Source organism: Tupaia chinensis, unplaced genomic scaffold (genome assembly GCF_000334495.1).
Source record: "Tupaia chinensis unplaced genomic scaffold, TupChi_1.0 Scaffold000354_1, whole genome shotgun sequence".
Taxonomy (NCBI): Eukaryota; Metazoa; Chordata; class Mammalia; order Scandentia; family Tupaiidae; genus Tupaia; species Tupaia belangeri.
In genome coordinates, this window is record NW_006159849.1 from 368,243 (window position 1) to 382,330 (window position 14,088).

The 14,088-nt window shown below is 38.3% G+C and overlaps 1 protein-coding gene across 1 annotated transcript in view; it reads right to left on the reverse strand.

Annotated features, from left to right (window-relative positions):
• RIC1 (RIC1 partner of RAB6A GEF complex) overlaps positions 1-14,088 on the reverse strand; it is a 161,385-nt gene that overhangs the window by 146,943 nt on the left and 354 nt on the right. Inside the window, exon 2 of the mRNA XM_027773410.1 lies at positions 14,028-14,081. Within this exon, the coding sequence (XP_027629211.1) occupies positions 14,028-14,081 (54 nt within the window). The remainder of the gene's footprint in view (positions 1-14,027; positions 14,082-14,088) is intronic.

Here is a 14,088-nt window from a genome sequence, read left to right on the forward strand (position 1 = left end):
CTTTTTATTTAAGAAACACATTTTAAATTCAAAGCCATTTATACTTTGAAGTAAAAGGATGCATAAAGGTATGCCATACAAGTGTTATCCATGAGAGAACTGTATTAGCTATACCAACAGAAAACAAAATACACTCGAATATAAAGATTAGTAGAAATAATGAAGAAAATTACAGTATGTAATAATAAAGGAGTTAATACGAAAGGAAGCTACAACTTTAACTGTAGACAAAACTAACTATGCAGTCCCAAAATATAGAAAAAACTAACAGAACTAAAAAAAGAAACAAGACAATTCAACATAAAATTGTATATTTCAATCCTTGACTCTCCACAATGTATGGGAAAACTATACTTAACATGAGCAAGGACACAGAAGATGTGAAAAGCTGTGTCAGTCATTTTAACCTAATATTTAGAAATACTCCACCAATAGTAAAATACACATGACTTACAGGCACACATGGAACATTTTCTAACACAAACCATATGCCAACCTATAAAGCAGGTCTTAACCTTTTTTTTTTTTTTTTTTTAAATTATGCCAGGGGGCACATGAGGGAGAGATAGCAAGAGAGTGAAATGAAAAATGAGAAAGCATCCTCCTTGGGGAATGGTCATGCTGCAATCTCCTCTCTTCCATTTCTGCCTCCCTTTGGGATTTTGGCATGTATGTCCATACATGCCAGGTGTGTTTCTCAAGCTACTGGGTCCAGGACTCAAACCACACAGTCAGTCATGTGGGATCCAGCTGCTTTAAACACCATGCCACAGGTATGCCAAATATACCACTGAGAATTTAACAAAAATAGCACTGACTATAGGCCCAGGGTGGTGGTATAATTGAGAGCAAACTGAACTGTGGTTCTGGAAGACACATGAATGACAAATATTATACATCCCTAAATCAATCAGAAAACACATCAAGCACATGTGTAAACACACAGGAAGGATCTTGATGAGCTGGGAGCCCGAGGAATGGGGATCCAGAATGGGGATCCATGGCATGAAGAAGCCTGAGGGTGCTTCTTCTGTGTCAATCTGTCTGTCTGTCTATCTCCTTTCTTTCATGGAGTACATGCCCTGTTTATCATGACTAAAACATAATGTGTGTGTGTATATATATGCATACTTATTTATTTATTTATTTATTTATTTTTAAAGCACTGAGTCTGTAAACTGCTTTGGACAATGATGACTTCTTAACAAAATTAAATGTTTCAATCTAAGAACAGGGGATGTCTTCACATTAATTTGTGTCCTCTGCAGTTTTCATTATGAAAATCCTTTGTCTCCTTGGTTAAATTTAATTCTGATTATTATATTCATTTTTTTTACTCACCTAATACTTTATGATCAATAATTTTGTAAATAATTACCACCCTGATATATTGGGAGACATACATTCATTCATTCATGTATGGTTTCTGTCATAGGGCACATACGCTCGCTGTAAAGAGAGACAGATACACAGAGGGTTAAAGTGAGAAATGGCTCCCTTGGGGGATGGCCACATAGCAATCCCATTTCCTCCTTTCTCCTCTCAGGATTTTGGACATGCATGCACATGCACCTGGCATGATTTTCAAGTCAACAAGTCCGTTACCTGAACCATGGTTGGCCAGGTGCCTTAACCACCACGCCACCTGTTGGCCCCAATATGGGAAATCTTAGGCCAAGCTTTCTTTCTTTGTTTCCATTGACAATATACTGGTACTTTTTTCTTTTTTTTTTTAGTTTTAGTTGATACATAGTAATTGTGCATATTTGTGGGGTACAGTGTTATTTTTTGGACACATGAATACAATATACAATGATCAAATCAGGAAAGCAAGCGTATTTATAGTTTGATTTATCATTTAAATATTTTATTCATGGGGCCAGCAGGTGGCGTAATAGTTAAGTTACGGGACTCTCATTTAGTTGACCCTGGTTTGAGTCCCCATACCCAGAGACTTAAAACTCACACAGGGCTCATGTGTATGTGTGCCCAAAATCCCAAGAGAAGAATAGAGGAGACAGGATTGCAGCACGGCCATCCTCCTGGGGGGTGATTTCTCGCTTTCTGTCTCTGTCTCTCCATCAAGTGTATGCAGCCTGTAGCAAAAATCTTTACATTTTTTTTCTTCTTTCTGATATCATTATAAATGGAAACTCTTTCATTTCTTTTAGAATTTTTGACTTCTGTGTCCAGAATTGCAGCTTATTTCTATATGCTAGTTTTATGTCCTACAAGTTTACTGATTTTGTCTTTTAGTTCCAACTACAAAAATACTACCAGAATGGGCCCAGATCTGGAAGCATGAACTAGAAGACACATGCAAATGGGTAAACTGTACTCTTTAAGTTTGTTTATACAGCTACTTTCTTGAATCAAGATGAGGTTATGCCCCAATAAACCCATCATAAGTCAAAAATACCTTAAGTCAAAAGTACCTTTAATGATCTGTTAAGTCTATAATTCAGTTAAAAAATTGTAAGTCAAACGATTTTAAGTCCAAGAATTCCTTCACTTACAATGAAGTTACATCTCAATAAACCCATCAAAAAGTTAAAAAAATCATAAGTCAAAGGACCAGCTGATGGCATAGCAGTTACATCACTGCACTCCCACATAGTAAACCACAGTCCGAGTCCTGCACTCAGTGGTTTAAAACTCCCGCCAGACACGTGTGCGTGCATACCCAAAATGAGAATAGAGGAGTTGGGATTGCGACTTGGCCATCTTCTGTAGGGGATGATTTCTCACTTTCTCTGTCTGTCCCTCTCTCTCTGTCTCTCCAGCTAGCACACATACCCTATAGCAAAAATTTCTCTAAAAAAAAATAATAATCAAACCGTTTGTACTGCTTTTCTAGTATGACTTGCTTTTCCCATAGATCATGCCAATACGAAAAAATACCAGAAATTAGGAGATTAACTGGTTGTATATGACTATATATTAATCTAAATTTTGATAAGCTACAGGGGGCTGGCAGGTGGCATTGTGGTTGAGGTGCTGGACTCCCACATGGCCAACTACAGTTTAAGTCCTGGACCTGGTGGCTTGCTTTTTCTCTCTCCCTTTTTCTATCTGTCTTTCTGTCTCTCTCTCTCTCTGGTCAAAATTGAAGAATAATGATAAAAAAATTTTTTTTCAATTTGATAAGCTAGGGACCAGCAGTTAGCATAATAGCTATGTCGCTGGACTCCCATGTAGTCAACCACGGTTAGGTTTAGAAGGACTCCAAATCTAACCATAGTTTGAATACCGGCCTTGGCAACTTGAAAAACATGCCAGGCATGTGCACACAGGCCCAGAATCCCAAAGCCATAAAGAAACAGAGAAAAAATGGACTGCAGTATGAACAGGCTTCAGTGGGGAGGTGTGCACAGCTCATGTATCCTCTGACACACACATACAGAAAAAGCATTAAGAATAAAACTTGCAACACAAAGCAGGAGCTTAAAGGAAAAACTGTATGTGGATGACATGATCTATACAAGGGGGTCTATAAAAAGTTCATGGAGGAACCAGCAGTTGGCGTAATGGCTATGTTGCTGGACTCTCATGTAGCCGACCGCGGTTTGAGTCCTGGACCCGGTAGCTTAAACTGACGCCAGGCGCATGTGCGTGCATGCCCAAGATCCCGAGAGGAGAATGGAGAAGGGACTGCAGCGTGACCATCCCCCCTGGGGGGTGATTTCTCGCTTTCTGTCTGTCTCTCTCTGTCTGGTGAGCGCATGCGCCCTATAGCAAAAACCTCTCAAAAAAAAAAACTTCATGGAAAGTTCTAGGCTGGTCTGTGGCTAGTCAAAACATGTTCCTCAAAAGAGGTTGAATCCCATGTGGCAACTATAATTTATACCCCCAGCCCAATCAGCCCAAAACACATCAAGAAGATGCACAAGTCCCCAATATCCTACAGAACAAAGAAGTGGAAGGAGATCACAGTGTGATCAGACCCTGTGGAGGGTGCCTCATAACCTCATTCTCACATATGCATGCTCTTTCATGAGTAAAGGAAGAAAAAGGAAAATATCATAAAGGAAAATATCATAAAAAACTTTGTAGAGATATGAAAAATTTTTCTGCAACAAAATAAACTGTACCTTAATTCCATTTTTCTACAAACTTTTAGAAGTCTCCTTTGTACTTTAAAACTCTCTAAACTCCACGGTGCTAGAATTAATAAACAAATGTGGTAAAGGTGCATGATACAAAAATCAATTCACAAAAATTGTTTTTCTACATACTAAAGGCAAACTGTACAAAAAAAAAAAAAAAAAAAAAAAAGCAATAGCATCCAAAAAAAACCTTGGAATTAGTGTAACCAAGAAGGTAACACAGAAAGCTATAGAACACTGATGAAAGAAACTGAAGAAGATACAAATAAATGGAAAGGAATCCCATGTCAAAGATTGAAAAAAATTAATATTATTAAAATGTTGGGCCAGCCCCAGAACCTAGTGGTTAAGAGAACTAGATGTTATATAGCTGACTACAGTTCAAATCCTGTCCCTGGAAGCTTGAAAAACAACTGGGGTGCTACGTGTATATGCCCAAAATGGAACAGAGATTGTGGCGTGACCATGCTCTACCGAGTGGGTACTTTCTCCCCCCTCCATCCCAAGAGGGCACATGCCCACTGGCAATTAGAAAAAAAAAGTCAATACAGGCTGAGCTGTGGTGCCACAGGCAGCAGGGTGCCACAGCACAACAGTGGACCATACAAGAAAACCTAGGGTTCAAATACTGAGTAGACATAAATATCCCGAGTATGACTGCAATCCTGGCTCGCTGCAAGACTGAGGATGAAGAGATTGTAGCATGGTGAGAACCTTGCTGAGAGAACTTGCATTTATGTGTGTGTGTGTGCATGTGTTTCTTTCTCTCTTGATATAAATAAACTTAACTCAAATGAGCAAACTCACAAAAAAAACTACACAATCAAAGTGATTTACAGATTAAATGCAATCCGTATTCCAATAGCCTTTTTTTACAAAAATAGGAGAGAAATCCTAATATTCACATGGGACCACAAACAGGCAAAGCAATATTGAAAAATAAACACAAAACTGAAAGAATCACACTACCTGGTCTCAAAGTATATAGAGAGTATTCAAAAATTTCATGGAAAATCTTTATTATAAAAGAAACTATGCATGGGTCTCATAACTTTTGTACCAGATAAACTCATACTTTTAATTCCATTCTTAAGTTAACATTCAAGGGGACCAGCAGGTGACTTGGTTAGTAAAGTGTTGGACACTCCCACATGACTGACCATGGTTGGAGTCCCAGACCTGGTGGCTTGCTTTCTCACTTTCCTTCTCTCTCTCTCTCTGTGTCTCTCTCTCTTATCAAATTAAAATAAATGAATGAATAAATAAAATTTTTAAAAATATTCAAAAAGTATCCTCATTATAAAATTATAGGTACTCAAAATATAATCATATAGTACTATAACAAAAACAGATATAGACCAACAGTACAGAATAAAAAGTTCAAAAATAAACCCACACAACATACACAGTCAACTAATTTTCTTTTCTTTTTTTTTTTTTTTTTCTTTTGAGAGGTTTTTGCTATAGGGTACATGCACTCACTGGAGAGAGAAACAAGACAGTAAGTAAGAAATTTCCCCCTAAGGGAGATGGCCATGCCACAATCCCTTTTCCTCCACTCTCCTCTCAGGATTTTGAGCATGCACGAACACATGCCTAGCCTGAGTTTTAAGCCACCAGGTCCAGAACTTGAACTGTGGTTGATTACTTGAGAACCCAGCAATGTAACCATTATGCCATCAGCTGGTCCCACAGTCAACTAATTTTCAACAAAGGTGCCAAGAATATACACTGGGGAAAAAACAGTCTCTTCAATAAATGATGCTGGGAAATATTGAATATGAAAATAGACCCTTATACCATACACAAAAACAACTCAAGATGAATTAAAGACTTAAATGTGAGAGCTGAAACCACAAAAATCTTCAAACAACACAACAAAAAGCTCCCTGATCTTGATCTCGGCAATGATTTTTTTTGGAAAAGCACAAGCAACAAAACCAAAATAAACAAGTGAGGCTACATGAAACTAAAAAGTTACTGCGTAATAACAGAAACACTAAACTAAGAACTGATCTATGGAATGACAGAAAATATTTGCAAATCATACATCTCATGAAGGGCTAACATCAAGATATGTAAGGAACTCATACAACTCAGTAGCAAAAACAAAATTTAAAAATCAACTTAAAAATGGGCAAAGACGGTGTCCGGACAATTAAAAAGAAAAGACAAATAAATGGTAAGTACCCAATATCATTAATCATCAAGGAAATGTCTATCAAGACCATAAGATAGCACCTCATTATATATATTAGGACGACTATCATAACAAAGTCAAATGGTAACAAGTGAGGGTGAGAATGAAAGAAAAGTGAATCCCTGGAATGTAAACTGGTATAAACATTACAGAAAATACTATAAAGAGTCCTCAAAAAATTAAAAATAGAACTACCAAATTACCCAACATTTCCACTTTTCGGTATTTACCACAACATTTAAGATCAATTTGTCAGAGTTATCTGCACTTCCATGCTCACTGCCATCATTATTCAAAACAGCCAAGATGTGGAGACAACCTAAGTGTCCATCGATTGATGAATACAGAAAATGAGATACACACACAGAGGAATATTATTCAGCCCTAAGAAATAAGGAAATGCCACCATGTGCACCAATATGAATGAATATCAAGGACATTATGCTAAATGAATTAAGCCTGACACAGAAAGAAAATACTGCACAGTAATGGAATCTAAAAATGCCAAATTCATAGAAACAGAACAGTGGTTGCCAGGAGCTGCAGGAAATGGGGGGTGGAGGGTGGATTTGAGTTAATGGTACAAACTTTCAGTTATAATATAAATACCTTCTAGAGATCTAGCATTCAGCATGGTGACTATAATTAATAATATATTAAATACCTTAAATTTACTAAGACAGTAGATCTTAGGTATTCTCTGATCACACACACAAAATCAAGTAACTATGTGAAGTGGTGGATTATGTTAGTTTAATGATTATAGTTTTGTGGTTATCTCTTCACAAAAAAAGTGTACATCAAAATATCAATGTTGTACACTTTAGATACCTAATTTTAGTTGTCAATTATAATTCAATAAAGCTGCAAGAGAGGCAAGGGGACAGGCCTTGAGAAGACGACACCTTCATGGCTCCTGAGAACTAGTAATTTCAGGGAAATAAGAAAAATGAAGATTTTCCACTGATAATTCAGCCTCCAGCCCACAAACTGGAATGACTGAACTTCAATTTTGGGAAGAAACACACCATCCATCAGATGACTAGAAATTACCGCAGGGCCACAAGAAATATGGGAAAGCAAGAAAATACCTCTCCTCCAAGGGAAAAGATTAGCTCCTCTTCATCCACAGACAGTTCAATGGAAATCATGGAAACATCTGATTAAAAAATTTAGAACATTCCTAATGGTGAAGCTAACAGAGATAGAAGAGAAGAAAGATAGTGAACTGCAGAAGAGAAAGAAGAAAGGAGCTGACGAGTTCCAGGAGGTGAGGAAATTCTTGCGATTTAAAAGAGGAATTACATGCTTTAAAAAAGAAGCAAATGGAACTGTTAGAGATGAAGGCTATAATACAGGAAGCCAAAATCTCCCTTGAAAATATTAAAAGCAGACTAGATCGTACAGAAAATAGAATCTCAGACGTAGAAGAGAAAATGGCTGGCCTAGAAAAATCCACTATGAAGACTAAGAAAATTGCCCAAAAAATGAGAATAATATACGAGAAATACCAGATACCATCTAACATCCAAACATCCGGATAATTGGCATCCCAGAAGGTGAAGAGACTCATAAGGGCATTGATAATCTATTCCATGAAATCCTGCAAGAAAATTTTACAAACCTAGAAAGGCACTCAAAGATCCAGTCCCAAGAAATACAAAGGACCCCAAATAGAATCAACCCAAGAAGATCTTCTCCAAGACACAATATAGCCAGGTTGACCAAAACCACAGACAAGAATATATTTGGCAAGAGAAAAACATGAAGTTACCTACAAAGGATATCCCATCAGGCTAACAGCAGATCTCTCATCGGAAACAATGGGAAAATATATTCAAAGTTTCAAGGGAAACGCAATTTCAACCAAGAATACTGTACCCGGTAAGATTATCCTTCATTTGTGAAGAAAAGATAATAACATTCTCAGATAAACAAAACCTGAAAGAATTTACCAGCACCAGACCAGATCTCCAAGAAGTTCTCAAGGGAGTGCTAGGTCAGGAAAACTAAATACAGACACACAGAAATAAGAGTTCAGAAACTAAGAAAACGGCCAACTTAACCATAGGGCCAAGTCTGGAGTTGAATATCACATCCCAGAATTCAATCGGGAAGATCGAACCACAACAGAAGATAAAGTACATGAGACTGAACTGGTGAAATAGCATTATGTGACTTTTGACTAAAATATTGCTGCTTTTCTTCTAGGCTTTGTTGTCTAGTTTTAAGTTTTTGCCCTGTCTTGAGCTGTCAATTGGTTCATGTACCTATTTGGACAGAATACTAACCTGTTTCCTGGCTTTAAGTTTAAAAAAAATATTTTTTTTTCAATAAAGCTGGGGGAAAACAGCAGTTCAAAAAATGAGCACTTCTGATTATCTAGGTATAGAATAATTCATATAAAAAGAAAGATTTTTCAAAGAAGGAAAAGGAAGCATAATATTCTGACAGGCAAAGATATGGCAAAAGAGCAAGGAAAGAGGGGAATGTTTTCTATATCAAACTACTGAAAATTTTTTTTCTCCACATTTATCTATTTTATAGATAAATAGAGAGAGAGAGAGAGACACTCTCCCCAGTCTCTCACACTGTGACTCCTCATCCTACCCACCTTTGGCCAGCCAGAATCATGAATGTTTGTACCTGGAATGTACAGGTCAACTAAGGAACCAAACATGCAATCTTCTGTATGGATTCAACTTGCCTTGAGCAACAAGTTACTGCTGTGACACTGAGCCAACCAACACTTCATTTTTCTTTATTTTCTTTATTTATGACAGAGCATGTGCAAGTCAGAGAGAGGGAGGAAAACTTTCAGAGTCTAGTCACACTGTAATCCCATTCCTCTAATCCTCTAGCTCATGGGATCCTGCAGGGACACTCATACACAAGCCAGTGTATTTTCAGGCTGACTGGGGAAGGGATTCAAACCAAAGTTATCATGTGGGATTTGGTTTCTCTAGTGCATTACCACTGTGCCGCAGAGCTGGCCCTGAAACTTCATTCTTTTAACAAACAGTGAACCCTAGAAGACTTCCAAAAACCGAATTTAAAAAGAAGGCTCTCTGAAGGTAGTGAGTAATAATAGAATGGAACTGAAAAACTGAGAAATAGGAATGCTGGGAAACTATTGATACAAATATATGGCATTTCTGAGGTCACACAGTTAATTATTACCTGATCCTATAGCTTGGCTCTTTAACATCTCTCTCTCTCTTTCACTATTAGCACACGCCAATTGGAATGTTTAAGATTTTGCTCAGGGTTAATCAAAGATATTTATTTCAAAGGCCCAGTAGTTAAAGGCAACCTGCAAGCAGTGGTAACTCAACAACATTTTCACTTATCATATTAACACCCTAACATCTTTGGATAGAATGTTTTTTTACATATAACATTCCTCTTTATCCCTTTCACTGGGTGCCCATTTACATTGCCACAGCTGGTGTTCTAAAATACATACATCTAAAAGTAAGTGAAATAAGTGAAACAGTCAATAACCTGGAAATTGAGGTATGACTACATAGCTAATTTAGAATAACAATACTCTAGGGACCAGCAGATGGTGTAATTGGTCATGTCGCTGACTCCCACGCAGTTGACCACAATTCAGGTCGTAGACCTGGTGGCTTGAAACTCATACCAGGCATGTGTGAACACACGCCTGTTTGTGTGTGTGTACACACATGCATGCCCAAAATCCCAGGAGGAGAATGGAGGAAAAGGAATTGCAGAGTGGCCATCTCCCCAGGGAATGCTTTCTGTTTCTGTCTCTCTCTCCCTCTCTCCCTCCTGAGAGTACACAAGCCCTATAGTAAAAAGAGAGTGAGAGAGAACGACAATGCTCTAAAAATAAAAGAATGACAACATTCTAAGGTATTATTTAAGGGTCACATATACAAGTATATAGACTTTCATATTCACAAAAGAATGATTCTTGGTCACCTGGCATGCCTGGCATAGTACAAACATAACTCATTTCACACAACACCTATCCCAATCATAATAATCATAACCTGCTTTATGCAACGGCTTCATCATCGAAGTTAAAACTATTTCTTTGTGTGTGGGGGGGAGGTTTTTGCTACACAGCATATGCACTTCCCAGAAAGACAGAGAGACACAGAAAGCGAGAAATTGCCGCCCTCCCCCAGGGGGGGTGGTGGCCACACTGCAATCCCTTCTCCTCATTCTCCTCTCGGGATCTTGGGCACACAGGCACGCGCATGCACCCGGTGTGAGTTTAAGCCACTGGGTCCAGGACTCCAACCACGGCTGGCTACATGAGAGTCCAGCGACATAGCCATTACGCCAACTACTGGTCCCAGCTAAAACTACTTCTATGATACCCTTGACAGAAATAAATTAATTTCCCCATCACTGAAGTTTCACCTCTACCAGAAATACATTAATTGCCCCATCACTGAAGTTTCACCTTCCACCAATCTAATATACATACTGAACTTTGTGTAACACCTTTTTGGGGCCCTGGAATAAGTTATGATTCCCAGTGTAGACTTTTGAATAGTCTTAGTTTTTACAACTCCTAAGTATAACAGAAACGCAATGCATATAATGTACTTACATCAACACAACACACTAAAGATGAAGCAATAAAGACCCCACACTTCAATAATGTATAATATGCTGGTTTAAAGCCTCCATCAAAACTCAGTGACTATCTACAGAAACTCTTCTGTTCATATGCAAGTCTAAAAGGTACTATACTAACTTTTTCAAATTTAGGATAGGAATTAATTCTAAAGAGATGACTCTTTAACACTGAGATGCCAAATAGTTATTTAGAGAATATAACTGTAGCTATGCGAGGTACACTAGAGTTCACTACAAGACCCATAAAATGTATACTAATTATTCTTAAGAGATTTTATTTCAATGTTTCCATACTCTCATAGGTAATCAACATTTTACATATAACTATTCTTTTGGATATTAAAACATCTAGCTTAAGCTATAAAACGCATGCCCCTTCCACAAGCCTGGTATAATGGTGTTCATTTTTAAAAAATGTATCCTTCCTTGGGGCCAGCAGGCAGTGTGGTGGATAAGGTGCTCGATTGTCACAAGGTTAATCACAGTTCGAATCCCAGATCCAGCAGCTTAAAAAAATCACACCAGGCACCTGTGTGTGCATACCCAAAATACTAAGAGGAAAATGGAGGGGAAGAGATTGCGGCATGGCCATGATTCTTGGAAGGGTGTGTGTGGGGGGGGAGGGGGGAATGCTTTCTCATCTGCCCTTTCTGTCAAGCACATGCATCCAATGACAAAAATCTAAAATAAACATATAAATAAATAAAACTGTATCCTTCCTAAATGAGCTTAATTTACTAAGTGAGCCCTAACAATATCTCAAGTAAGCAAATCTTGTTATGGGTTGTCATCTCTGAATATGTCTCTCTTTGCCTACAAATGCCTCAAGTAAGGCTAAGGCTTCAATTTTATAAAACCCTTCAGATCTTTGAAATTAACTTTATGTTATAAAATTACGTGTAGCTCAACCTCTCCAAAATCAAAGCTTTCTTGTTCTCAGAGCTAATATTTTAAACCAATTATCTTAAGTTATGAAAGAATAACTAATAGCACCTTAATTTACCTAGAGGTATTTTCAGCTTTGAAAGAAGTTTGACCTAAATTTGTTTTAACAAACAGTTTCAGAAAACTCAGAAACCAAAAAATCAGTATAAAGATAGAGTAAGAAACGGCATATCCCAGGAAGAGAACACTGGAAGTTGAAGTCCAACACCTGTTCTCCACTCACCTAGTCATATATACAGTCTTCAGAATCAGAGTTCTTTAAAACTGATTTTTTAAGTGACAAAGCTGATGCCTAGATCAAGGTTATCCACTCATATAAATCTACAGTACCCAGCAATCTCCTCTAGCATTTCATTTCACTCCATTCTTTTGTATTCATAGATTCCCTACAACCTAACTGTTGCACACTGGATCTCAAATGTAGCCACCTCTGGTCTTCTAAGGAAACAGGGAGCACTGTGTAGGGTTGGGAGTTTGAAAAAAAACAGCATTAGTAGCTTTAATCCCATCACTGCCTTGGATTTATAACTCTAATGTCAAACAACAGATACTTTCAAGAATATTCGCAATGCTATAAAGAAAGTTGAGACATGTTTTAATATTCCTTTTACTGGGGAATAAAGTGGCTTACAGGCTTCAAGTCTATTTATCCCTCACATTAAGTTTACTTTAGCCTAATATTAAGTTAGATCTGCCTTTTGACAAGAAATGTTAAATTTTAGGCTTTATAATAAATTCAAGTGAAATTATGTACTAAATCAGAAGCCAAGTTAAAACTCAAGTTCCAAATTTTTTTTCTGCATGTGCTTTTAGCTAATAGTTATATACATCTCAATGAATTAAAAATTATTCAACTGGTATGTACACTATAATGACTATCTCCTTTCAAAACCAAATGAATATAGCATATGATATACATATTTTTAAATGCAATCAATTATCAACATATACTACTATTATGCTTTTATAGCATCCTGATGTTTTGATATAAGTTTGAAAATTAGATCAGCTAAATCTTAATGGCAAACAGTCTGTACCAGCATTATCTAAGGTCCACATCAGTTTTTACTAAGGATGTGTATAGGACAGTCAAGGGCAATCATAAAGTAATACCCAGATATTGAGGGGTTTTAACCAACCTAATTAAAGCCAGTATTTCAACCTCCATATGGTCAAATTAGCTTTGAAAAGAGAAAAAACTTTATGTGACATCCATTAGTACTGCCTTCTCTGGAGGAGATTAAAAAAAAAAAAAAGGAGGGCATTTTTATATTCTGATTTCTGCAGTTTTTTAGACAAACCTGTATTAGTATTTATAGAACAATAGGTAGAATTCCAACCACCACTTATTTTTCAAGTTCTCTTATATACTTGGTATTTAGATACAAGAAAAAGATAACCAAAACTCAAAGCAAGAACTCAGCTTTTCGCTCTTCCCAAGCCTTATTATTTCCAGGTGTTGTAACAGGCACCAGGGCGGACAGATTTGAGCTCGATTTCCGCTCCTCCTTATGCCCCTACAATTCTCTCATGAGTCCAAGACCAACGGAGAAACTACTAGCCTGAAAAGTGGGAAAAGGATGTTGACGGTAGGGCGGGAAGTTGGATAACCAGACCTTTAGTTAAAAAAAAAAAAATTAAATTAAATTAAAAACTCTGGCTGTAGTTCCTAGAAATAACTTACCACAGGCCTGTAAAGTCTCGCAAAGGATAAAGCCCAACAGGCTTTCCTTAACTCCAAAACAACAACCTTTACAAAGCAAGAGAGGGTTGGGACATCACAACACCCAGATTTCTAATTGTGGAAAGTTCAAACAAATTTGTTCCTCCGGAGAATGGAGGGAGGGAGGCGAGAGCAAATCTGGACTCGGCCGAGGGAGCGAGCCGGATGAGCACTATGCGCGGCCGCCGGTCCAACGCCGGGAGGCGCACGGAAAGTCGGCCGCAGAGACTTCATCCAGCTGGGAGTCCCGGCCGGAGGACGTGCCCCGAGCCGGCGAGTACGTGAGGCCAAGTAGTTGGAACGAGGACGCGGACCAGGAGGGCGACTGGTTCTGACGCCTACGGGCAGGGGTCGGTGGCTGGGGTGGAAGTTGGGGGCGGGACGGAGCCGGGACGCCAGGGAGGGAGCGTCGAGGGCGGCAGGCGGCTCTACTTACTCGGCTGAACCAGATGCTGAGGCGGGGCGGGGGCCGGCCCGCGGAAGAAAGCCCCTGCCGG